General features: G+C 40.5%; 1 protein-coding gene across 1 annotated transcript in view; it reads left to right on the forward strand.

Annotated features, from left to right (window-relative positions):
• LOC128119455 (phosphatidylinositol 3,4,5-trisphosphate 3-phosphatase TPTE2-like) overlaps window positions 1-24,684 on the forward strand; it is an 81,323-nt gene extending 56,639 nt beyond the window's left edge. The window contains exons 19-23 of the mRNA XM_052752842.1: window positions 2,571-2,676; window positions 9,155-9,246; window positions 13,153-13,245; window positions 20,736-20,806; window positions 22,517-24,684. Of these exons, the coding sequence (XP_052608802.1) occupies window positions 2,571-2,676; window positions 9,155-9,246; window positions 13,153-13,245; window positions 20,736-20,806; window positions 22,517-22,619 (465 nt within the window). The 3' untranslated portion in view covers window positions 22,620-24,684. The remainder of the gene's footprint in view (window positions 1-2,570; window positions 2,677-9,154; window positions 9,247-13,152; window positions 13,246-20,735; window positions 20,807-22,516) is intronic.
• The last annotated feature ends 255 nt before the right edge of the window (window positions 24,685-24,939 follow it).

A 24,939-nucleotide genomic window follows, 5' to 3' on the forward strand; every position in this document is an offset into this window, starting at 1 on the left:
CATTCCAGGCGCCCATCACGGGTTCTCTGCCGTTCTCCGCAGTCCCCTGAGTACCACTTTCCACACTTTCTTTCCCCAGACCGGCATTGTTTTGAAGAAAATTCCACTTTATCCCATAAGAATTTCAGCTTGACATCTGACAACAGGACCTTCTTAAAAATACCTTACTATTCACCAGACATGGTGGTGCATGCCTGTAATCCCAGCGCTCAGAACACAGAGACAGGTGGATCTCTGTGAGTTCAAGGGGGCCAGCCCAGGCTACATAGAGAATTCCAGGACAGCCAGAGCTACACAGAGAAACCCTGACTCAAAGCAAAACAAAAACCTCCTTAATGGCATTTATGAAGGCTACCAGCACAAGGACTCAACTACGAGTTTGGGAGGAATTGGCAAGGTCATGGACTAGAGTGCCCTTTGTTGGGTACCGGTGGCCCCAGCAGTTGGGTAGATGTATGTATCCACCATCACATTCTATGACTTGTGGACCGCTCTGCTGGCCACATTACATCCACTTCAGAGTTAAGGACTTGTAGAAACCTTTCTTTTAACTTTCATTTCTTTTTTAAAAATTAATATTTTAGGTTAGCATACAAAGTAATTGATGTCATCATGATGTCTCCATACATGTGTCATATTTTGCTCCCATTCATTCTCACCCCTGTGCCCACTGTCCTCATCCATGTGCTACCCTACTACCCTCTGGCTCATTTCCATCGTTCCCTCAGTTAGTACCCCCTTCTCCTCATTATTATATGGAATACATATAATAAGAGTTATATTATTATATATTACATTATATTATTATATTATAATATTATATCATATTATTCTCCCTGGGTCCCCATTCCTTTAAGGTCTCTTTCTTCCCTCCTATGATACCCTTTCTAGTTTCATGAACTATATGTGCATACACAAACACACAAATATACACATGTACATGCCCATCATATGTAATTTTTAATCAGGTTCTATATAAAGAGAAAACGTGACAGACTCAGAAAGACACGTGTCTTCCATTTCTTTCTTTCTTTGTGTGTGTGTGTGTGTATGTGTGTGTGAGTATGGTGCATGCATGTGAGTGTGCAGGTACATGTGCTGTGTGTGTACATGGAAGGCCAGAGGAAGGCATTGGACATCTTCCTTCCTCTGCTGCTTTCTACCTTAGTGTCTTGAGATGGGCCTCTCACGGAACCAGAAGACTGATGTGTGAGCTAGGCTGGGTAGCGAGTGAGCTCCGGGGATCCAGTTGTCTATACTACAATGCCTGGATTTCTTTTACATGTGTTTTGAGATTTGAAGTCATTTCTTCGTGCATGCATAGCAAGTGCTTTTACCCATGGAGACATCTCACTGGTCCCAGACCTCCATTTCTAATAGGAAGCATGACTGTTAATCTTGTTAGCACTTCCCAGTTGGTTCAACACCAGAGTGGTTCAGCTTCTTGAAGAAAGAACCGAGGAACGTCCTGTGAGCAACATTTCATAGGGAAAGTATAGGGTTAGCGGTCCCCAAAGCATCCTCCTAAAAACATTCAAGGGAATGGAAAGTGAAGAAGCTCTAGACGGGAGAGACAAAGAAGAGTGATGTGTGATCTACTGACATATTATAGATGTCTTCTAGAGTCTTCGTTTATGCAGTTTTACTATGAATGGAGGCAACTCCCCACCAAACCATGTTTTTTCTCTAATGTGGTCACTATAACTAAGTTCCAACCACCATGTTGAAATGTTGGGGCTGTTTTGATGTGTTTTGTTTTGTTTTTTTTGAGCAGCCACCTTCTCAAGCATGAGCAGGGACTTGGAGATGGTTCATTCAGGAAAGTACCTGCCACTCAAGCATGAGGACCTAAATTCGGGTCTCCGGCCCCTGTGTGAAGGCCTGGTACCCCAAGTCTGAAGCCTCAGCATCTGGGTAGGGAAAGAGGCAGAGACTGGTCACTCCACAGAGCTCACTGGCTAGTCAGTCTAGCTAATGGATATAAACTCCAAGTTTACCAAGAGACCTTGTGTCTAAAAAATAAGATAAATCTCTGAGAATTCTAAGCCAGCTTGGTCTACATAGCAAATTCAAGGCCAGCCAGGGCTACACACTGAGATCTTATCTCAGTGATGATGGTGACGATGATGATGATGATGATGATGATGATGATGATGATGATGAAGAAGAAGAAGAAGAAGAAGAACCAAGAAGATAACCAGCACCAACCTCTGGCCTACACATGAGCACCTGCATACCCATATGCACATATACTATCATATATATCATACAACACATGAACAAAACCGACACCATGCAGCCCATATGCAAGGATTGGCTCCTTTCATGTTAGTTCATTCACCTCAGCACCAAACTCAGTATTTTTTCTTGGTAGATATTCACTCATGAGACAACATATATGAAATATGCCCAACTACGTAATAGCATCCTGCAATTGATTGCTCGCCATACCTGACAAAGTCTTTGTAAAAAGGGGGAGGTGGGAAGGAAAAACAAAAGGAGGCAGGGTTAGTCCTGCTGACTTTAGACTTTTCATCCCCGCTTAAATTGAGGTTTCTGTTGCTTTGCAGAATAGATATGTTAAATATTTTGAAAAACTGAAAGTCAGGTACCAAAGCAGGCTCCCTCCAAGAACACTACTCGTGATAAAAAGATTCATTATTTATTCCATTCATGGTAAGTGCTTTAATTGGAACTAAAGGGTTGGGTGGGGCGGGGGGGGGGTAGCTGTCTGCTTACAATGCCTCCACACGAGCTCCTACCTCTGAAGTTGCCCACTGGCCATGTGGCAGCTTGTTGACAGCTCCTGAGTGTCCCTCTCCTTCCCTTTTCTTCATCTGCTGGTATGAGGTGGTTGGGGGAAGCATTTCTTGTCCCTTCTCATTGATTCTCTGACCTCAGTCCAGGGTAGATTTCGGGGCCAAGCCTCAGTGAAGGGGCAGGGAAAGAAGATAGCCCTGAGTACACGAGAACTCTTCTTTTCCATGTTCGCCTGGTAATTCTTTGCAGCAGTTAAGGGGATATAAAACACCGTGACAAAGCTGCTTTCTCCTAACCCTCCCCATCTTCATGTAGATCCAGGTAGAGAGGAAGCAAGGGCTGGTGCTTAGGAAGCCTTTTTCCAGCCCTGTGTGCTCTGAAGCTCTGGCCGTTCATCTTTGAGCTGGTTCCCTCCTTTGCCAACCACACAGGAACTTTAAAATTCTTAAAAAATATTTGTATTAGTTCACCTCTAGTTCAGGGTTCGTCTTGCAGAGACATCCTCATATAATTTTCCCACCTGCCCTTTCAGAGACCCTTTCTCTCATCCCCTGATTTCTTCATTTACCTCCTCTCCTTCACTGGCATCTCCATCGTGATGCTTTCAATACCCAGGCAGCAAATGTTGCATTTACTGCCACATAACTACTAAGGCTTATGTCAGACCAGGCTTATCCCAGTGTCTCCTGCCCTTTGGAAGTCCTTGGGTAGAAGTCTGCTGTAGCTTGAGTTTTCCTGCCTGGCCCACAGTCAGGACAAATCTCTCTCACCTGCCAGTCCCACAGCCTCTCAGACCCGACCAAGTAAACACAGAGACTTATATTGGTTTCAAACTGTATGGCCGTGGCAGGATTCTTGCTAACTGTTCTTACAGCTTAAATTAATCCATTTCCATTAATCTATACCTTGCCACATGGCTCGTGGCTTACCGGCATCTTCACATGCTGTTTCTCATCTTGGCGGCTGGCAGTGTCTCTCTGCCTCAGCCTTCCACTTCCCAGCCCCATTCTCCTCCTTGTCCCGCCTACACTTCCTGCCTAGCCAATGGCCAATCAGTGTTTTAATTATTGACTAATCAGCAACACATTTGACATACAGAACATCCCACAGCACTTCCCCCCCCTTTTTTTTTTTTTTAAAAAAAGGAAGGTTTTAACCTTAACAAAGTAAAATTACATATAATTTGGGAATTTGGGCGTAGCTTCTCTTACTACTTCCTGCTGGAGGGGGGCGCTGTATCTTATGGGGATACAAAGAAAATTTTAGGATCATGGAAAAGTCCATGAGGGTGTATCGTCTGAGCCAGTTGCCTTCAAATCATTCTGGATGTTGGATCATCTGGGCCATGGTGTCATCGGAGACCTTTCAGGGGGTCTTGGCTGGTCAAACCTGATGTATCTTAATCTGGAACAAATCCATAGCCTTTGGCTTTCTGTGGGAACAAAAGCAGAGTCTCCTTTCCAAAGTAACATATCCTTATATCCAAATTTTGAAGTCAAGGCACCTTTAAGATATACATTTTGGCATAACTCAACAGCTTTTACAATCAAATATTTTTCTGCAGTTAAAAGTCCCAAAGACAACACAATGCAGATTCTCTGTGTAATATCCATTTTTACGTGACTTATTTTCTATACTACCTTTACTGTCTCTTTAAAGACTTTATTTTTTAAAACTATGTATTTATTTCTATAACTCTATATATCATCTTTTTTGTCTCTTTCAAGCCTACGTATCTTTTACACACATTGTAAACTATTACATCTGAATCTGTCTTATTGTGAATCTATTGCCTTAAACTGCAGCAGCTGTGGCTGCTGGCTCCGCCCACCTCAGCTTCCCAACATGGCAGTGGTTTACCGCCAGCTCTGGGAGCTATCGTGGGTCTATGCTTTTATCCAAGCAGCAAGTAGCCCAGAAACCCTTTTTTGTTTTGCACTAGCAAAGGCTAAATCCACCATGTAGCTTAAAGTGCCACTTGCAGAGGCCTCATTCCCGCCATACTGCAGGTCGGGCGCACAAGCTAGGAACCCACCAGTAGCTCAAACAGGCAGCTGCCGCTCATTTGAGAGAGACAATTAGGAAGCTGTTTTTTTTTTTTTTTTTTTGTTTTTTTTTGTTTGTTTTTTTTTTTTGGTTTTTCGAGACAGGGTTTCTCTGTGTAGCTTTGCGCCTTTCCTGGAACTCACTTGGTAGTCCAGGCTGGCCTTGAACTCACAGAGATCCGCCTGGCTCTGCCTCCCGAGTGCTGGGATTAAAGGCGTGCGCCACCACCGCCCGGCAGGAAGCTGTTTTTAGCTCCGTTTTAGAATCTTTTTTTCTCAGTTTTTAGGTGGAAACTCTTGCCACCACGTTGGACGCCATTTGTAGCTTGAGTTTTCCTGCCTGGCCCACAGTCAGGACAAATCTCTCTCACCTGCCAGTCCCACAGCCTCTCAGACCCGACCAAGTAAACACAGAGACTTATATTGGTTTCAAACTGTATGGCCGTGGCAGGCTTCTTGCTAACTGTTCTTACAGCTTAAATTAATCCATTTCCATTAATCTATACCTTGCCACATGGCTCGTGGCTTACCGGCATCTTCACATGCTGTTTCTCATCGTGGTGGCTGGCAGTGTCTCTCTGCCTCAGCCTTCCACTTCCCAGCCCCATTCTCCTCCTTGTCCCGCCTACACTTCCTGCCTAGCCAATGGCCAATCAGTGTTTTAATTATTGACTAATCAGCAACACATTTGACATACAGAACATCCCACAGCACTCTGCAGTCTCTGATTGTCTGCAGTTGTGAGTCTGTGTTTGCCACCTACATAAAATACAACATATATAGGACATGCCCCCCCCACACACACCATTCCAAGGCTGAGGTCATTGGAAGGAGGGGGTGGAAAGATTGTAAGAGCCAGAGGTGGTGGATGATTGCAAGGAGACAGTGTCTTCCTGACACAGCGGGGAAGTTGCACGTGGGAACCCACAGTGGTTGTGACAGCATGCACAAGACTAGTGCAAGCCCATGCCAGACCAAATCCCAGCATGCAGAGGGAAGTTGGGCATGAAATCCTCTGTCCGGCTGAGGAGCTGTTGGCGAGTGATGGGTGCCGGGAGAAGAGGAGTCAGTTTTCTCTGAGAGATTAGCCTCTGGTAAGTCAACCCCATTCCAATGGAAGACCACCATTCAAGAATATTTGGAAAGTACAAACTAGTCTTGATGGGTTTCAATTAAAGAACCAATAGATACAAAGTAGAGTGGGTATGGAAGGGGTGGATCTGGGAGCGTTGGGAGTAGAAGATGAATATGATCACAAGTTATATGTAAATTCTCATAGAACTAATACAAATATTTTTAAAGAAGTTCCTGTGTGGTTGGCAAAGGAGGGAACCAGCTCAAAGATGAACAGCCAGAGTTTCAGAGCACACAGGGCTGGAAAAAGGCTTCCTAAGTGCCAACCCTTGCTTCCTCTCTACCTGGATCTACATGAAAATGGGGAGGGTTAGGAGAAAGCAGCTTTGTCACGGTGTTTTATATCCCCTTAACTGCTGCAAAGAATTACCAGTAGCAGAAATCCTCATCTTCTTCCATGGAGCTAATCGTTTGTTCTGGAATGTAAAAGGAGAGAGGCTGCGACTCGGATCTACTGTCACCCATGGAAGGAAGGAGACCTGGTAGGCTTTCCACCTCTGAGATACGAGAAGAAAAGGAAGCATCCGTATCTATTTCCCCATCACTCTCCGTGCCTCCCACATACACAACTCACTCTTAGGCAAAGTGGGAAACCATGAACGTCTCACCCAGAAGAGACAGGGCCGTGCCATTTCCACTGCCAAGAAAGCCGCTAAAGACGCTTCTGAACCCTTAAAAGTCCATGTCAGCTAGGTAGTGGACCATGCAGAGTCCTAAGTGCTGGGTGCCAGAGAAACCATTACCAGACACTAGCATCCTCCAGATGACCTAGGATGTCTAGCCTTCTATGGAGCCACACAAAATCATACCTAGGTGTATAGTCTTTGACATTTGCCCAATTATTCAGAAAGAAACCTTTAAGATACAAATTAAAACTGCCATTGTAAGATTGTTTACATACATTTGTTTACCTTGGAAATTTTAAGAAATTCCTACAGAACTGTTTAGATTTCTTTCTTCCAGAACCAAACTTCAACCTATTGTTTGTATGTAGATTTCGAAAGGAGCACTATATAAGTAGAGTCCCCTGTCCTAGCAGGAGACAGCTTGGGTGTGTAAGTGAGCAGCTGTCTGTGCAAAGTCCATTGTTAATGCTTCCTGGGACCCATAAGACCCATAGGAATTATGAGGCCCAGCTGGGTAGCACCCAGTGCTGGCCTCACTTAGCATTCCAACCGTGGTTAGGTCCCTCTTCCTCATCTGAGGGAGGGTAGATGCCACCTTGTCCAGTAGGTGATGAAAAGATGGTGGCAGCTATGCCTCCCTCACCTTCTTTTTCATCTGGAAAAGAGATTTACACTGCTGTATTCTGCACCACAAAAGGCAGCACCCTATGCTGATGGAACAATTTCTTCCACTAAGAAATATAAATGCAACTATAAAACCACACTAGCTAATGACAGACTGTTTAGTACCTGCGTGTGTACTATGCCTCAGCTGCTTATGTGTGGTCAAGGGGCATTTAGTCTGATGAGATTTTAATGCATTTCTCTAATATGAACATTAAGAATAAAAATTGTTTCTTGAAAATTCTAAGATTACAAATGTTCTAGTAAATTCGAGTATCTCATCCATTGCCTTGACCTGATATCTAGTCATAAGACTACAATTTCCCTCAATAATAGTTTTACATTTATTTAAACCCTGGGGAGACATTATTTCACACTATAAAGTTTAATTAAAGACTTAGTCAAAGACCAGAGGACCTAACACAAACATACATGTTCATGTGAAGTCTAGCAGGGCGTTTCATGGGCTTGATTTCCTAATTTTGACTTAACATAAGGCTGAGGCCTTTAAGGACCATCTAAGGACGACTCCTCACGAAGACCTGTGGACAGAAACTTGAGCTTATAATCCTAGTCTTAAAAAGAGGATTGCTCTAGATTTACAGAATAGACTTCAGGAGGACTACAGGTCAGGTTAACATTATGGCAGTACCCAAGGCAATAACCAGTCTTGTTTTTGAATAAGAATAACCTTACCTTAAAGACTTTGGTCAAAATAGAAAGAGAATGGAAAGGTGTAACAGACTTGAAAATAGCTAAGTATCTGCCTAGTGCTGCTGTTCAGACTTAGAGTACTTTTGATTTGCCTGTGAGCTATTTCATAACTTTTTACTTTGAAGAAAATGGATGATTACAAATAATCTGTCCATAGAAACAGAAGTTAGTTGTGTCCAGTTGCTTGAACTTACTTGTTAAGTTCAGCCATTTCCTACCTGCCTGTTCATGTGTGGTACTTTGCAAAACCTGTAACATTGTACTTCCCCTTCACTTATCAATTAGTTGAACCCAAATTTTGGCAAAATCTAAGGCAATGATATACTATGAAACTATTTCTGTAAAACAGAAAGGAACATATGTGTTCACAATTATGTGGGAAACAAATATTTGCAGTTGATTAGGTTTAAAAACAAATCAAGTTGCCTTGCCCAGCCTTAATAGAAGGCAAGGTGCTTAGCCTTACTACAACTTGATACGCCATGTTTTGTTGATATCCATGGGAGGCCTGCCCTTTTGCTGAATAAAAACAGAGGAATAATGGATGGGAGGGAAGGCAGAAGGGAGGTGTGGGGTGAGGGACTTGGAGGAGAGAAGGGAGGGGAAACTGTGATTAAGATGTTTATATACATATAAAACAAAAATTCCCATCACCTAAAAAAATTAATAATATTGGTTACATATTTGGGGATGGTAAGATGGAAATTTTTCACTGCATAGGATTTTTGTTTGTTTTACTTTTATGTTTTTAAATCTTTAAGATCCACTTATACAGTTTGCAATTTTTAAGTGTGTGAGAACTTAAGGGCTTTGATACATTCATTTTTCCTGTCATGTGGTAAGTATTTGACTTCATATGGTTCTATAATTTTTTCATTTTATCATCTGTATTCAATGTACATAATACTGTGTTATATAAAACATCTTCATACAAGCACACAACAGTTTTATATTTTATTTATTTCTGGTCAACATCAGTGGTTCAGTCACTGGAACGGAGCAGAGGAAACCGAGGCATGAAACCCCAGTTCATGATGCTAATTTAGTAAGATGGTGTTAATGAAACCTTAAATATAAAGAAAATTATGTTAGATGGACCATCAAAAATGACTATGACTTTATTAGCATATCTGTCAAGGTAAAATATGGGGAAAGTTGGATGGAAGAGCTGTTTGGACGTTTAACAAGTCTATATTCTTCATTTTTACTCAGGTGTTGGAAAAGGTGATGGAAGCGATCTAGAAATTCAAATAATAATGTGGCAGGAGACTATATTTTCCTGTTTTTCTTCCAAAAATTGTATGGTAAGAGAAAATACATGAACTGAGATTTCTGGCTTTATTTTTGCTTTTGTTGGTGTGTGTATGTGGAGGGGTATAGGTGTGTGTCCTGATGTGGGAGCGAGTGTGTGTGGCTGCATGTAAAATCCAGAGGTCAAGGTTGGGTGCCTGCTTTAATGGCTTCCCACCTCATTTTCCCAGACTGAGTATCTACCGATCCTGATGTTCACTAATTCAGCAAGACCAGGGATCCATCTGTCTCCACATCCCCAGTACTAGCATTACAGAGTGATCCTCCACACCCAACTTCCTGTGAAGGTGCTGAGGATCCAAACTCAGGTCCTCATGCTTGCACAACAGGCTCTTACCCAGCTAAGCAATTTCCCTAGCCCTGGTGTTTAATTGAAAACTCAGCATCAAAACAGCATGTTCATTTCCCAAGCCACAAAGAGATGCTTGTTGCTCTCTGGTTACCATCCAATTTGGGGATGCTTGGTTTTGATAAAAACCAGAGCTAGCTTACTTCACCTTGCTGTTCAAAATGGGTTTTGCAAGACATTTTCTGTAAATTCTGGCCCAGTCTTGCTTTATCTTTCACTTTCCCACAATGCTTAAGTGCATTCCCAGCAATCTATCAAGGTTTTAAGTTTATGTCTTGTTGTTGGTTGTTTTTTTTTTTTAACTCTTGCTCTTTTGAGGGGCCCTGGCCATCCAGCTACCAAATAAATACACACATGAAGGGTTATTCTTAATTATAAATGCCCGGCCTTAGCTTGGCTTGTTTCTTGACAGCTTTTCTTAAGTTATTATCTCATCTACCTTTTGCCTCTAGGCTTTTTCCTTTCTCTTACTTCTGTATATCTTACTTTCATTCTTACTCCATGGCTGGCTGGCCAGCCCCTAGCTTCCTCCTCTCCTTGTTCTCTTGCTCCTTCTTTCTCTCCCAGATTTCTTCTTCTATCTATTCTCTCTGCCCGCCAGCTCCACCTATCCTTTCTCCTGCCTCACTATTGGCCATTCAGTTCTTTATCAGACCATCAAGTGTTTTAGACAGGCAAAGTAACACAGCTTTAATGTACCTCAGAGTTTTGTTGTGTTATTTTTGTTTAGTTTCAGAACAACAAACCTTCTTTCTTGATGTCTCCTTTGACCCAGTGTTATTTAATGTGTTATTTAATTTCTATGAGTTTGTTTTTATTAATTTGTTTTGTTGCTGATTTTAAGTTTTATTGCATTGTGGCCACATAGAATGTATAGAGTTATTTCAATTGCTTTTGTATTTGTTGAGAATTGTTTTGTATCCTGGTATATGATCTGTTTTAGAGAAAGTTCTGTGGGATGCTAAGTAGAATATATATTCTTTGGTGTTTGTGTAGAGTACTTGACAGATGCCTGTTAGGTCCTTTTGATGTCTGATGTCATATAATTCCAATGTTCCTCTGTATTTTTTATTCAAATTGTCCTTCTATTGGAGAAGGTGAGTTATTGAAATCAGTCACCTGTTATTACTGAGGTGATGTTAATCTGTGTTTTGAAGTTTGTAGTTGTTTTGTGTGGTGGTATTGTGTTCCCCAAAATATTGTGTACCCTAATAAACTTATCTGGGGTCAGAGAACAGAACAGCCACTAGATACAGAGGCTAGAAAATGGTGGTACTCATGCCTTTAATCCTAGCATTCCAGAGGCAGAAATCCATCTGGATCTCTGTGAGTTCAAGGCCACACTGGAAACAGCCAGGCATGGTGACACATGCCTTTAATCCCAGGAAGAGATGGCAGAAAGCAGAAAGGTATTTAAGGCATGAGGACCAAGAACTAGAGCGGGTTAAGCTTTCAGGCTTTCAAAAAACAGTTCAGCTGAGATTCATTCTGGATGAGAACTCAGAGGCTTCCAGTCTGAGGAAACAGGATCAGTTGAGGTATTAGCAAGGTGAGGTAGCTGTGGCTTGTTCTGTTTCTCTGATCTTCCAGCATTCACCCCAATACCAATACCTGGCTTTAGGTTTGATTTTATTAATAAGACTCTTTAAGATTCATGCTACAGTTTTGTTTTTTGTTTGTTTTGTTTTTAATACATTTGAGTGCCTGGGAATTTGGTGTATGTATGTGTAGGACTGTATGTCTTCTTGGTTAATTGTTCTCTTGATCAGAATGGTGTAACCTTCTTTATGTCTTCTGAATAATACTAGAGGATAGATTTTCTTTCTTTATTCAAATGCCTGTGTCTTTTGATTGGAGAGTCAAGGGCATTTATATTTAAAGCTACTGTTGAAAGAAAAGAAATGTTTTCGTTGCTATCTCTCTCTCTCTCTCTCTCTCTCTCTCTGCTCTTTGTATTATTGTTTCTATCTTGTGTTCCATTGATTATAGCATCATTTGTTCTCTTTCCATCCTTCCTTGTTACTCGGGTGTGCCCTCTGTTTCTGGATGTACCCCCTTTTTAAATTAAAATTATAATTTAATTAAAATGCTTTTCTTTTATTGAAATAGAATTTCTTCATATGATATATTCAGATACCATTTCCCCTCCCCCAACTACTCCAAGAGTCTCCCCATCTCCCTTCCCTTCCAGATCCAAACCCTTTCTGTCTCTCTTTAGAAAACAAACAGACAACTAAAGAATAGTTAATAAAATAAGATAAAAGAAACCAGAGTAGAACAAAACAAACACACAAATAGAAGAAAAAGAGCCAAAGAAAAAACATGAGAGACACACACACATTTGTACACACAGGAATCCACTAAGTACACAAAATTAGAAGCCGTAGTATATAAGCAAAGGATCTGTAAGGTTAAAAAATAATAAACAAATGCCCTGACACAGCATTATGAGACAAAGAACCTCCAAAGATGCCATCAGTTCATTTCATAGTGGCAGTCTACTGCTGGGCATGGGCTTGGCCTTCGGAATGGTTTGTATCCCCAGTGAGACTCCGTGGGAGAGAACTAATTCTTCATTTGTGAGTGATTATCAACTGGAGATAGGTTCTCGGCTAGGGATGGGGGTTTGTGTGCATTTTTTCTCTCAGCTGGGACCCCATCTGATGCAGAATGAGACTTACAGCTGGGCCTGCCTGGGATGGTGTACAAGCTTCAGTAGTCAAGCTATGCATAGGAGTGTGTGCAGGTGAGATATCATCTGAAGTATCCACCAAGCCAGGCTGCTGAGTACACAGACTGTGCCAGCAAGGCTAGGCCTTAGGTTTGGCATAGCTGGGTGATGTTCTGTGGGAACTTACAAGGCTAGGTTGGCACAGAAGCCGAGCTCACAGAGCTAGGCCCGAGGGTTGGGGATGTTGTAGGTGGTTCATGTTGCAAGGAACTCACCAGAATGGGTGGGTGCAAAGGCTATACACCCAGCGCTAGACATGGGGTTTGGGGATGGCATGTGTAGTGCATTGTTTTTAAAATAACTTATTTATTTTATGTACACTGGTGTTTTAGTACCCTAGGACTGGAGTTACAGACAGTTGTAAGCTGCCATGTGGGTGCTCGGAACTGAACCCAGGTCCTCTGGAACCTCTCTTAACCACTGAGCCATCTCTCCAGCCCGCATAGTACATTTTAAAAAAAGGCTTCAACATAGGAAAATGAGATGATGAATAGCCAACAGTAATGCTTTCTTGGTTGAGATCTATTATATTTAATAATGTATTTTTCAACAGTGTCCCATCAGGGCCTTCAACAGATGTAAGGTTAATTTAAATAACTGAGTTACAATTTCATAGAAAGATTAATATCTACATATATATATATATATATATATATATATATATATATATATATATATATATATGTGTGTGTGAAATGACTGGACTTTGGCATCAAGGATACTTGATAAATTTAGGATGTTTGAGGGAGTAAAAGGGGACTTCACTCTTATACATCTTAACCAAGCATATAGTTGTGAATTTCATATGTTTGTTCACAGATATTTCATGACGTTGAAACAGACAGAGTAATAATTGACGTATACAAATGTCCAGCTCTATATGAGGATGTGAAAGTGAAATTTCTCTGTCCGGTGAGTAATGAAGATACACCTTGTTCTTGTCTGGTCTTTTTCTTTTGTTTTAGTTTTTTGAGACAGAGATGCATAGTCCTTATTATGCACCCCAGGATGGCCTTGAACATGTGATCCTCCTGCCTCAGCCTCCCAAGTGCTGGGGTTACAGGGTTGTGTCACCAAGGGTGACTCTTTCTTGTGTTGTGGTCTTTTTAATGATTTTGGTTTGGAATTTCCTTTGCTACAATTCCCAATAAAGGAAATGACAGACATCAGCGCAAGGCCAGGAAATTGGAGGAAAGCAACAAATCAAAATGAGACTTTTTCCCTGAAGAACATATATAATATTTTGTTCATTTTATAAGTTCTATATAATAAGCACATATTAACTTTCAAATAAAATAGAAACATCTTAGCCGGGCGGTGGTGGCGCACGCCTTTAATCCCAGCACTCGGGAGGCAGAGCCAGGCGGATCTCTGTGAGTTCGAGGCCAGCCTGGACTACCAAGTGAGTTCCAGGAAAGGCGCAAAGCTACACAGAGAAACCCTGTCTCGAAAAAACCCAAAAAAAAAAAAAAAAAAAGGAAACATCTTGATTTGAAAAAAAAACAAAAATACTACAAATCAGTGATTATGTTTTTGTTTTGTATCTTTAAGATATGTTGTAGCCACTGGGAATTCAGGCATACATCTTTAATCCCAGCACTCAGGAGACAGAGGCAGGTGAATCTCTGAGTTTGAGGTCAGCCTGGTCTACATTGTGGGTTCCAGACCAACTGAGCTACATAGTGAGATTCTGTCTCCCCAAATCCCAAAATGGCAAACAAACAAAACACCATATTATTGCCAATAATTTATAACAGACTTTAAAATGAAGGTTTTTAACTTACCTTTGAAATGACAATCAATATAATCATTTTATTAATCTAATCTTGCCTTATGAAAAATGGGAATGTCTTCCATTGTCACTACTCAGAATATCTTAAGTTATGTTATCAGTTATAAATACTATGTCTGGATATTTACTGCATGTAGCAATCTTTAAGCCTCACTCGTTTCATTTTTTCTATAAAATTATTCATCTGAACTACAAGTAACTATGTTAGTCAACTTAAAATGTCTCTTCCTTTTTCATCCTCTGCCTCCTTTCTGCTAGCTACTTAAATTATAAACAGGTCGAAGCAGGTGACTTAGGTGGTTCCCATATAGGCTGGCTGCCTTGAAGAATGGAGCTGCTCTGAATTCCACCCAAGCAGCAATCTCTAACCAAAGATAGTATTCAAGTGCCACTTGTGAGGGACACTTCCAGGAGCACCTGGGGACCCTCAAAAGATTACTCTGAGCCTCGACTTTTAGACACTTTGACCCGAGCTTGACCAGGATCCATGGCTCTGAGGCAGAAAGGAATTTTGGGACTGGCAAGTATGAATCAGAATTGGTGTTAATAAAGATATTACAATATACATTCTAAAAACAAGGATCAGGAGAAAGAAAAGCATCCAGAAACAAAGGCTGGGTGCAGGCTTCTCTGAGAATCACAATGTCATTTTAATAGTCTTATTTTGGTGGGCGTTGAAGGTATTATGAAAGGTTTGTTTGGAGCCTAAATTAGATAATAGGGTGGTTCCTGGGGATCATCTGACAGGATTACAATTGATAACCTCAGGAGTAGCAGAAGGTATGGTATCAATGTGCAGAAAGTGTCAGTCAGAAGGAATGATGCCCTTCCCTAGGTCGTATACATTCAGGCCTTAAGACTGGTCCATTGCTATCTTAACATACAGTATCTACATAAGGAAAGAACAAACTCTCTGTCAGCAACTTGTAAAACAATGGTAACTGTGCTAGAATTCTTCCTTCCCAGCTGGCAAGAGGTTTCAACCAGGATGAAGGGTCTCCTTTCCCTTGTCATGTCCTCATATTTTCTCATCTTTCTTTCTGGCCCCACAAAGACAATTGGTCAAGGAACCTTGGTAAAATACAGCCTTTGTGATCATCAAAGCCGTAACATGAAAGTACATTCCAAAAATATAGGTAGTTCTTTCTTTTTTTTTTTTTTTCTTGTCTTTTCAAGACAGGGTTTCTCTGTATAATAGCTTTGGCTGTCCTGGAACTCACAGTGTAGACCAGGCTGGCCTCAAACTCACTCAGATCTGCGTGCCTCTGCCTCACGAGTGCTGTTATTCAAGGCATGCGCCACCACTGCCCAGCAAATATAGGTATTTTTATCATCAGCTTTGTTGATTAATTATTCAGTGTAGCTTCCCCTTGCAGAAATCAGTAAGAAACACTTTCTTTTCCTTTAGATTTGTCTTGAGACTTCTCTCTGGAGAGTGGCTATAACTTTTAAGCTTGTTCTAATAGATTTCCTAGTGAAGTGGTTGTATATACTTACATGTCTTTCTCAAACTATTTCTTTGACAGCCTAATGCCTAAGTGTCTGATCAGTGACCCTCTCACAGGAACCTGTTTCTATTGGCAGACGTCCTGTGGTTCTTGTCTGCCCTGTCTAATTTATTCCTATAAAGATGGCCACTTTCTAGGCTAGCCCTGGAAGGAAGAACATTGTGTTCAGGTGTGCTAGGTAGGTATGGTGGAGATGATCACAGATCGCAAAAGATAATAACAGCAGCAGCTTTTCATTACTTGGAAGGATCCCAGAAAGAAGAGGGCAGCATGCCTCATGGGAACGAAGAAGAGCGCCACCTAAAGGCAATAGAAAGCGACCTCACTCAATATAACCTCTAGTTCCATCCCCTTTTGTGCAAAGTCCATGATTTCATTTTTCTAAACATCTGGACAGAATTCCATAGTGTGTATGTGCCACATTTTCACTAACCACTTTATCATGATTTCATTTTTCTTAACGTCTGGACAGAATTCCATAGTGTACATGTGCCACATTTTCAGTATCCACTTCTCAGCTGAAGGACCGTTGGGTTGCTTCTGTCCCCTAGCTATTGTGAACAGAGCAGCAATGACTGAGGCTGAACAGAGCATCTGTGGAGTAGGACGTTGAGTCCTTTGGGCATATGGTAGATTTATTTTTAGTTTTTTGAGAATTCACACTGATTTCCATAGTGCCTGCGCAGTTTACAGTCCCACCAAGAGTGAATGAAAGTTCCCTTTTCTCCACAAACCATTTTGTTGATCTTTCCCGTTCTTACTAGGGAAAGATGAAATGTCAAAGTTGTTTTGATTTGTATTTCCCTAATTGCTAGGCATGATAAACTTTTTTTGAGACATTTATTATCCATTTTTTCCCTCTTTTGAGAACTCTGTTCAGGTCCATGTTTTAAATATCTTTTTATTATTGTTATTATTCTTTGTTTTTCGAGTTCTTTATGTATTCTGGATACTAATCCTCTGTCAGATGTGTAGCTGGCAGAGATTCTCTCCCATTCCGTGGCTTCCTTCTTTAGCTGTGCAGAAGCTTTTTAGTTTTATGAAGTCCCACTTCTCAGTTGTTGGCCTTAATTCCTGGGCAGACCATCCTGTTCAGAAAGTCCTTTTCTATGTTTATTTGATGTGGGGTACTATGTTATATTCTAGCACTTTCAACATTTCGAGTTTCATGTTTAAGTCTTTGAGCCATTAGAGTTAGTTTTTGTGTAAGGTGATAGACACAGGTCTAATTTCATTCTTTTGTATGTGGACATAGAGTTTACCCAGCACCATTTGTTAAAGATGCTTTCTTGCTGGGCAGTGGTGGCATGGTGGCACATGCCATGTCTTTAATCCCAGCACTTCAGAGGCAGAGGCAGGAGGAGCTCTGTGAGTTCCAGGTCAGCCTGGTCTACAGGGTGAATACAGGACAGGCAAGACTACACAGAGAAACCCTGTCTCAAAAAACAAAAAAAGAAAGAAAGAAAGAAAGAAAGAAAGAAAGAAAGAAAGAAAGAAAGAAAGAAAGAAAGAAAGAAAGAAAGAAAAGATGCTTTCCTTTCTCCAGCCTTTGTTCTGGGCATCTCTGTAAAATATTAAATGGCTGAAGTTACAGGTACTCATATTTGAGTCTTTGATTTTGTTCCATTAACCTATATGTCTGTACTGTATTTTTTTATTATGGTTCTGAGATATATCTAAAATCTGGAATAATAATCCCTCCAGCATTGTTATCTTTCCTTGGAATGGTTTTGGCTATCCAGAGTCTTTGTGATTCCATATGAATTTTAGGATAGTTTTTTTTCTATTTCTGTGAAGAATGAGTTAGAGATTTTGAATGGTATTGCATTGAATATGTATATAGTTTTTGGTAAAATGGTCATTTTCCTAATATTAATTCTACCAACTCATAAGCACAAGATGTCTCTCCACTTTCCAGTGTCTTAATCTCTTTCTTTGGGGGTCTTAAAGTTTTCATTGTAGACGTCCTTTACTTCCTTGGGTAGGTTTCTTCCTAGATATTTAAGGATTGTGAGTGGGAGTTAGTCTTTTATCTCCTTTTCTATATATTTGTTAGCGATGTGTAGAAAAGCTCTTGATTTGCGCAAGTTGATTCAGAATCCTGCCACATGGCCATGTTTGTCTTCTTCTTTCCCTGTTTGTGTCACTTTAATTTCCTTCTCTTGACTTATTGCTCCAGCTAGTGTTTCTAGAACAATATTGAAAGGGAGTGGGGGTCGGGAACATCATTTTCTCATTCATAACTTTAGTGGGATTGCTTCTAGCTTTTCTCCGTTTAGGATGATGATGTGTGTGGGTTTCTCAGATATGGTTTTATTATGTTGAATTATGTTCCTTCTAGCCTTACATTCTCTAGGACTTTTACCATGAATGCATCTATTGTCAAAGGCTTTTTCTGCATCTATTGAGATGTCCATGTGATTTTTCTATTTAAGTCCATTTATGTGTTTTATTGCATTTATTGACTAGCATATGTTGAACCCTCCTTGCATTTCAGGTCTAAAGCTACCTTGGTCATGGTAGATAATATTTTAATATATATGTGTATTCTGTTTGTCGGTGTTTTATTGAGCATTTTTGAATCTGTAGTTTGAAAGCTGTAGTTTTCTTTTTTTGTTGTGTCTTTTCCTGGCTTTGGAATTAAGAGTGGAGTGCACCTTCTGTTTCTCTCTTATCTTTTAGGAAGGATTGGCTGCAGATCTTCTTTGGAAGTCTGGTAGAATTCTGATGTCTATCCTCTGGCCCTGGACTATTTTTAAGCTGGATTTTTTTTATATTATTATTTCAATCTCATTTATTATGGTTTAGGTTGCTGGCTTCTTCTTGGTTTCACTTTGGTGGTTTGACTGAATCCAGAAATTCATCCACTTCTTTTAGGTTTCCCAGGTTAAGAGAATACAAGTTTTTAGAATATTCCCTTATATAATTCTGAATTTCTTTGGTGTTTGTTGTAATATTTCCCTGTTCATTTCTGATTGTGTTAGGTCCTATTTTTCTTTTTCTTTTTTTTTTTTTTTTTGGTTAGTTGAGCCAAAGGTCTGTCAATCTTGTTTATGTTCTCAAATAACCAGCTCTTTGATTCATTGATTCTGTGTATTGTTAGGTGATGTGCTTCTAATTTTTTTTAAATTTTTTAACAGTACAAATATCTGGAAAAATATAATACACATAAGTCACTACATATATATGTGTGTATATGTGAATATATATGAGAATATATATGTGAGAATAAATGGGTATATGAGTTGATGATGCTTCTTCCAATAGCAAAAGACCAAAGACCAACTAACAAGAACCCCAACACCACTCATGAGAGTCCCAGGAAGTAATATGGCAGGACACAGAAAAGTATATAAGGTGTGAGGACCAGTAACTAGGGGTTTTTAGAAGCTTTTAGGCTTTTTAGGCAGTTCAACTGAGACCCTCATGGGTGAGGACTCAGAGGCTTTTCAGTCTGAGGATTTGTGGAAACAGGACCAGCTGAGGAGTTGGAGAGGTGAGGTTGGCTGTGGCTTGTTCTGCCTCTCTGATCTTTCAGCTTTCACCCCAATATCTGGCTCCGGATTTTTTCTTTTATTAATAAGACTGTTTAGGAATTTGTGTTACATATTTAACGACAATTAATGAAAACAGAGGCTTTGGATTTCAAAAAGAGCAAGGACCGTTACTTGGAAGACATGTCTCCTTCCTTCCCTTTCCTCCTCCCATCCCCGCCTGTATCTTCTCCCCTTGCGCCCTCTCAAATGTTGAGATACCTCCTTCCACATTGTCACCGGTGTTGCCCTAGTTCAGGTCTCGTTTAAGCAGTCATGTTGTTGTGGTGTCACGGATGAAGCCTGCCTGTGTTTCTAAGAGACACGTATCGTCGCTGATTTCCTAGTCTTCTGGCTCTTACAGTATTTCTGACCCTTCTTCTCCATTGCTCCTTGAGTCTTAGGTACAGGAACTGTGCCGTGGATGTGTCCACTGGAGCAAGGTGCTCCAGGATAAGTGGTTCTCAGTATTTTGACCAGTTGTTTCTTGTAGTTGTTGTTTTTTGTAATGACCTTGGTCTGCTACAAAGAGAAGCTTCCTTGAGGAGGTTTAAGAACTACACTCATCGTGGGTATAAGGATAAGTATTTAGAATGCAGTTAGGAATTATGCTGGTTTAGTAAACTGGTGATACTAGGTTAGTCTCTAAGATCCAATGACAATTAGCTCCAGGGAGTTGACTAGGTTTCCAGTACCAGCCCTGATTATCTCCTGATGAGCGGGCCTGACGTCTTCACTAGACAGCTGTTGGTTGCTGCCAAGATGGAGTGCCACTGTTGCACCCTAGGGATATGTTGCCATGCTCATGGCTGGGTAGGCTAGTGGTTGCGTCCCTCCCCTCGAAGCATACATAGCACCTTCCAAAGGCTTTCAGGTCAGATTGAGCTTGGATCTTCTGAGTCCTGCATCCAAAGTCCATGGTGTCTTCGGCAATAGGGACATCCCTTCTACCTCTGGTAGGTAACCAATAGCAACAGTAACAGCCTAGATTGTCTGGGGAATCTCTGAGTCTACCCTGACCAATAATTTGAAATGAAAGTTTCTCACACTTGGTACTGAGGGTTTTGTTAGTCTGTTGCTCTTGGTGGAAATGCTGTCAGCTCAAGTGGCATGATTTCATTTAAACTATATATGTATATGTATATACACACCCTTATATGTACTATAAGTAAATTTAGGCTAATAGAAATAATGATTCCTATGGCTTTTCAAACACTGCCATTTTTAATGCATAAAAGTTATATTTTAAGTTCAATTTATCTGTTTTCTTTTACTTCACTGCACTAATTTGAGATTTATATTTTAATTGAAATTACCAGCTAAATAACACATTTTAACACATTTCCTTAAAATTTTTAACACCAAGAGAAAGCAACATTCTCTCGAAGCCTTCTTTGTGTCTTGAGTATATCATTATAAACTGTAAAGTGCTGCATATTTAATAAATGTGATGGCTTAATATGTTTTTACAGGAATAAGGGAAGAAATTTTAAACTCATTGGAATCATTAGTTCTTTGTATCAGTTTTATGATGAAACTAACCTTTTTCTTTAACCATGTCTTTTTTAGAATCTTCCCAAATACTATGATGACTGCCCCTTTTTCTTTTGGTTTCATACAGCTTTTATACGAAAAAACAGGTAGGGATACACTGTAATCTACCAGAACCAGCTTCATGCTCCATGTATGTATTATGACAAGGTTTACGCCAGCTGTCCTAACGTCAACTTATAGAAACAAAACAAAATCCTTGAGTCACTCTAATGCATTAGTCATCTTAATGTGGTTTTAAAATCCTTTTAGAGTTTGTTTGCATTTATTATTAGTATGAAATACACATACAATACAATATACACTTACAGTTTGTGTTTCCTTTTGTCTTTTTCACGGAACTCAGTTCCATTAGCCACCCCCACCTCCACTCTGTTCCCCTTGCTTGGGACATCATGTGACTTGGTAAAGGTTATTTTCAATATCCGGCTGCTACTTGAACCTCAGTGTCGCATTAGTCACAAGCACTGTGCCTTTGGACTATAAGACAAAATGTATTATCCTCAGATGTGAATGTGACAGTAAACTCCTTCCATGGAAGGTTAATATGCATCCACTTAGTGCCTTGAGTTTGGCAAGGCCTCGAGGAGTGTTGACTAATGGGCACCCAACCACCAAATTCTAAGTGCGATCCAGAGGTGTCCACAGCTTAGAAGCTGATTGGCACACCTACCATCTAGGGCTGAAAGAAGTTAGAAAGCATGGGTATTAATGAAGTCACCTAAAATCATTCATGCGATAATTTCCCACTTAAATATAATTTATTAGAAAATCATTTATTAGAAATTGAATTGGAAATCTTTATTTAAAAAATTAATTGGGGGAGGCAGAGGCAGGCGGATCTCTGTGAGTTCAAGGCCAGCCTGGACTACAGAGTGAGTTCCAGGAAAGGCGCAAAGCTACACAGAGAAACCCTGTCTCGAAAAACCAAAAAAAAAAAAAAAAAAAAATTAATTGGATTTGAATGTTATTCCAAAGAATCTTCTTGTGGTCATGAGAACAAGGAGGAGACAGAGGCAGCTAGACAGAGAGAGAATGAGAATCCACTACAGGAGAAAAATCATTTAACTCAGTCAGCTGGTAGATGGTGTTGAAGTGGTTGTCACTGAACAGGTCTTGAGTTAATACTGTCCTAATCTTCTCTTCAAACTGACCAAGGCCTGGTAACAATTCAAGCCTTGGAAGACACCAGAAGTGAACTTGCAATGCCCATGATTTCGATTTGTAGTGACTTTGTACTTGGTGGAGATTTTGACCATTTATTTCTGGATGTGCACAATCTTTGAATCACGAGTCTTTGTCCCTTGTAGTCCATGTTGATATAGGAGAAGCAAAGTTGGATCATTTTACTACTTTTATGGAAGATGCTAAAGATGTTTGTAACATTTAATTTGCATATGGATAAGGCAAACTGTTTATATAGTCAGGAGACAGCTGTTAAGCTAAAACACAAAGTTCTTCACTTAAAGGAGAAGCAATGTTTTAGTACTGGGTTTTATTACACGTCTCTGGAGTATTTCTCACTTAGAGAAATATCACTAATAAGATCATAAGAACCAGTGTTGGAGAATCAGTAGCACATCCTTATTATTAGAGTATTATTATTATTATTATTATTATTATTATTATTATTATTAAGGTATCTTGGAGAGTTAGAAGGAGTCAGCCAACACACAGAGAGGGTCTGAGGCTCTGATTGGTAGTGAGGTCTTTTCCCTGAAACTTCAACCAAGTAACCTATTTGCATGGCTTTCTGTTAGCCTTAATAGAAAATGTAATCATTTTTTTCTTATTCTTAGGCTTTATCTACCAAGAAATGAATTGGATAATCCCCATAAATCAAAAACGTGGAATATTTACAGTTCAAATTTTGCAGTAGAGGTGTATTTTGAAGAGATATAGCCTGAGGTTGTAGAGCAGCTGTTGAAGAAGTGCTAGTCCTATTCTTGGATAGAATCATGTTCTTCCCAATCGAAGCTACATATTTATGTCTTCTAACCTATGTCTTTGATGGCATGTCTGCATTATATATATGTGTGTGTACATATGTTTCTGAGAAATATATTAAATGTATACAGGAAAAATGATATCAGTGGTCTTTTTTTTTTTCCTTTGAAGGCATATACAATATGGACTTTTTGAGAGAGGGTCTCACTATATAGCCCTTGCTGGCCTGGAATTTACTGTGTAGGCTAGATGTGAACTCACAGAATTCCACCTGCCTCTGCCTGAAGGCATGTATCACTGTGCCTGGCTCTCTTTGTACTATTTGGAACATACTGTACATAGGAGTATTAGGTACTATTTTGAAGAACTTTAAAGCAACCAATCTTTCATGCCAATGTTAGGGACATTAAGTATCATTTTGAAGAACCTTGAAATAACAGATCTTTCCTGTTTAAAAAAAAAAAGAGCTATATAGAAATTGGGTGTGTTCCCACAACACACACATACTTACATGTTTCTGAGCATGTATTTATTCTCTGATTTACGTTTGTAATTTGCCTCTACTTGATTCATAGATTGATCAGATACATCAGACTGGCAGCAATGTCAACGTTTGGTGCTTTATTTGGGCATATATTTTACCTGCATACTTGTGTCTATGTGTGCCTGTGCATGGGTGTGCATGCGCCATAGCGTACACGTAGCCATCAGAGGACAGCTTGCGTGAGACTCTTCTCTCCTTTCATCCTATGGGCTCTGGGAATCAAACTGAGGTCTTCCGCCTTGACAGCAAGCACCGTCACTGAGCCATCTCCCCAGCCCAGCAAAACTGAAGTATTTAAAGCCAGAGGAGAAAAAAAAAAAACCCAAAAACCTAGTCCCTCACTGATAGCTCACACTTGCCTTTCTCTAGGCAATGCACAAGTAGCTTACATGACAAGCCCTCTTTACGCACATAGGAAGGATAAAAGGATTCGGGTAAACACGAAGAGCAACGACCTTAGTGGCGGCTGCTTTTCTCTAACATTCGGTGACGTTGAAGGAAACAGTGACGTAGATGTGTTAGGTCGTTGTCCCTGCCGTCCTAAACTGATTAACTCTGAGCAATGTTGCCTTTAAGCACTGGCTAGCCTTGTGTCCACTCAGACTCATTTTCTGTTTGGTTTCAAGTGCTGCTGCATTCTAAGTTCCTTTGTGGCCACAGTATCTTAAAGCCAGGATGAGTCCTTGAAAAGAATGTCATTTTTGGCGTCACTGAAATAAATTTTATTTGGATTTTCCTTTTAATGGCAAGGATGTCAACAATCCAGGCCAAGATAAATTCATCACGAAATTAAAGGTAGCAACTAGTAAAACTCTCTGTCTGCTGTCACGACAGGCCACCTTCTAAGAAATGTCAATAGATGACTGCACTATGCAGACTATAGAGTGAGTCTGCATGAAGACAGCTACAGCATCACTGAACAATATCATCTTACAGGACCACATCATATGCACAGCCTTCATTGGCAGAAAAATCACTATGCAGGGCATGGCTATGTGACTCCCGAAAAACCCTGCGTTCTGTAGAGATCACTCTAAAAACAACAGTTCACGAAAATAAGAGGGGTTTGGGGCAGAACACAGCAATCGAGCAACTTTGCACAGTCAGTATTTCAACCACTGCGGCCACTCACTGGGTTCGCAGCTCCAAAGTCTAGAAGGTGAAACTGTGCATTTTGTTCCGAAGTGAAAATAGAACACATAAAGGCTGTGGTTGCCTCAGATGTGACTGAAGCTCCGAGTTTCTCTGGGAATGAGCAGCAACCCGCACAGAGCTGGGAGGTGGCTTTTTAACCACCTCTTTCTTGCCATCCTTTAAAAATCCCCCAAAGGGCTCCAGCCCTGTCTTCCCCTAACCTGGTTCCTCTCCATATATTACTGCTACGATCTCCCGTAGCTCCAGTTATGGAAACGCGTGCCGGGGCAGGACAGGCTGCATGCTATTTCATTTCATTTGCAGCAGCAAGGATCCATCCACAGGCAGATTCCAGGCCTAGTTAGCCTGGTAGTTTGGCACACTGGCAATGAGGAAAGGAGAAAACTTCAATTTTTAAGAAGTGTCTGTTTGAAAAAAGGTCAATGTTGAGGTTTCTCTCCTACCTTTCAAGACTCATCAAAATTTCTGACAGTCGCCGGGCGGTGGTGGTGCACGCCTTTAATCCCAGTACTCGGGAGGCAGAGTCAGGCGGATCTCTGTGAGTTCAAGGCCAGCCTGGGCTACCAAGTGAGTTCC

The sequence above is a fragment of the Peromyscus californicus genome, unplaced genomic scaffold (assembly GCF_007827085.1).
Source record: "Peromyscus californicus insignis strain IS unplaced genomic scaffold, ASM782708v3 Scaffold_23__1_contigs__length_62951481, whole genome shotgun sequence".
Lineage (NCBI taxonomy): Eukaryota > Metazoa > Chordata > Mammalia > Rodentia > Cricetidae > Peromyscus > Peromyscus californicus.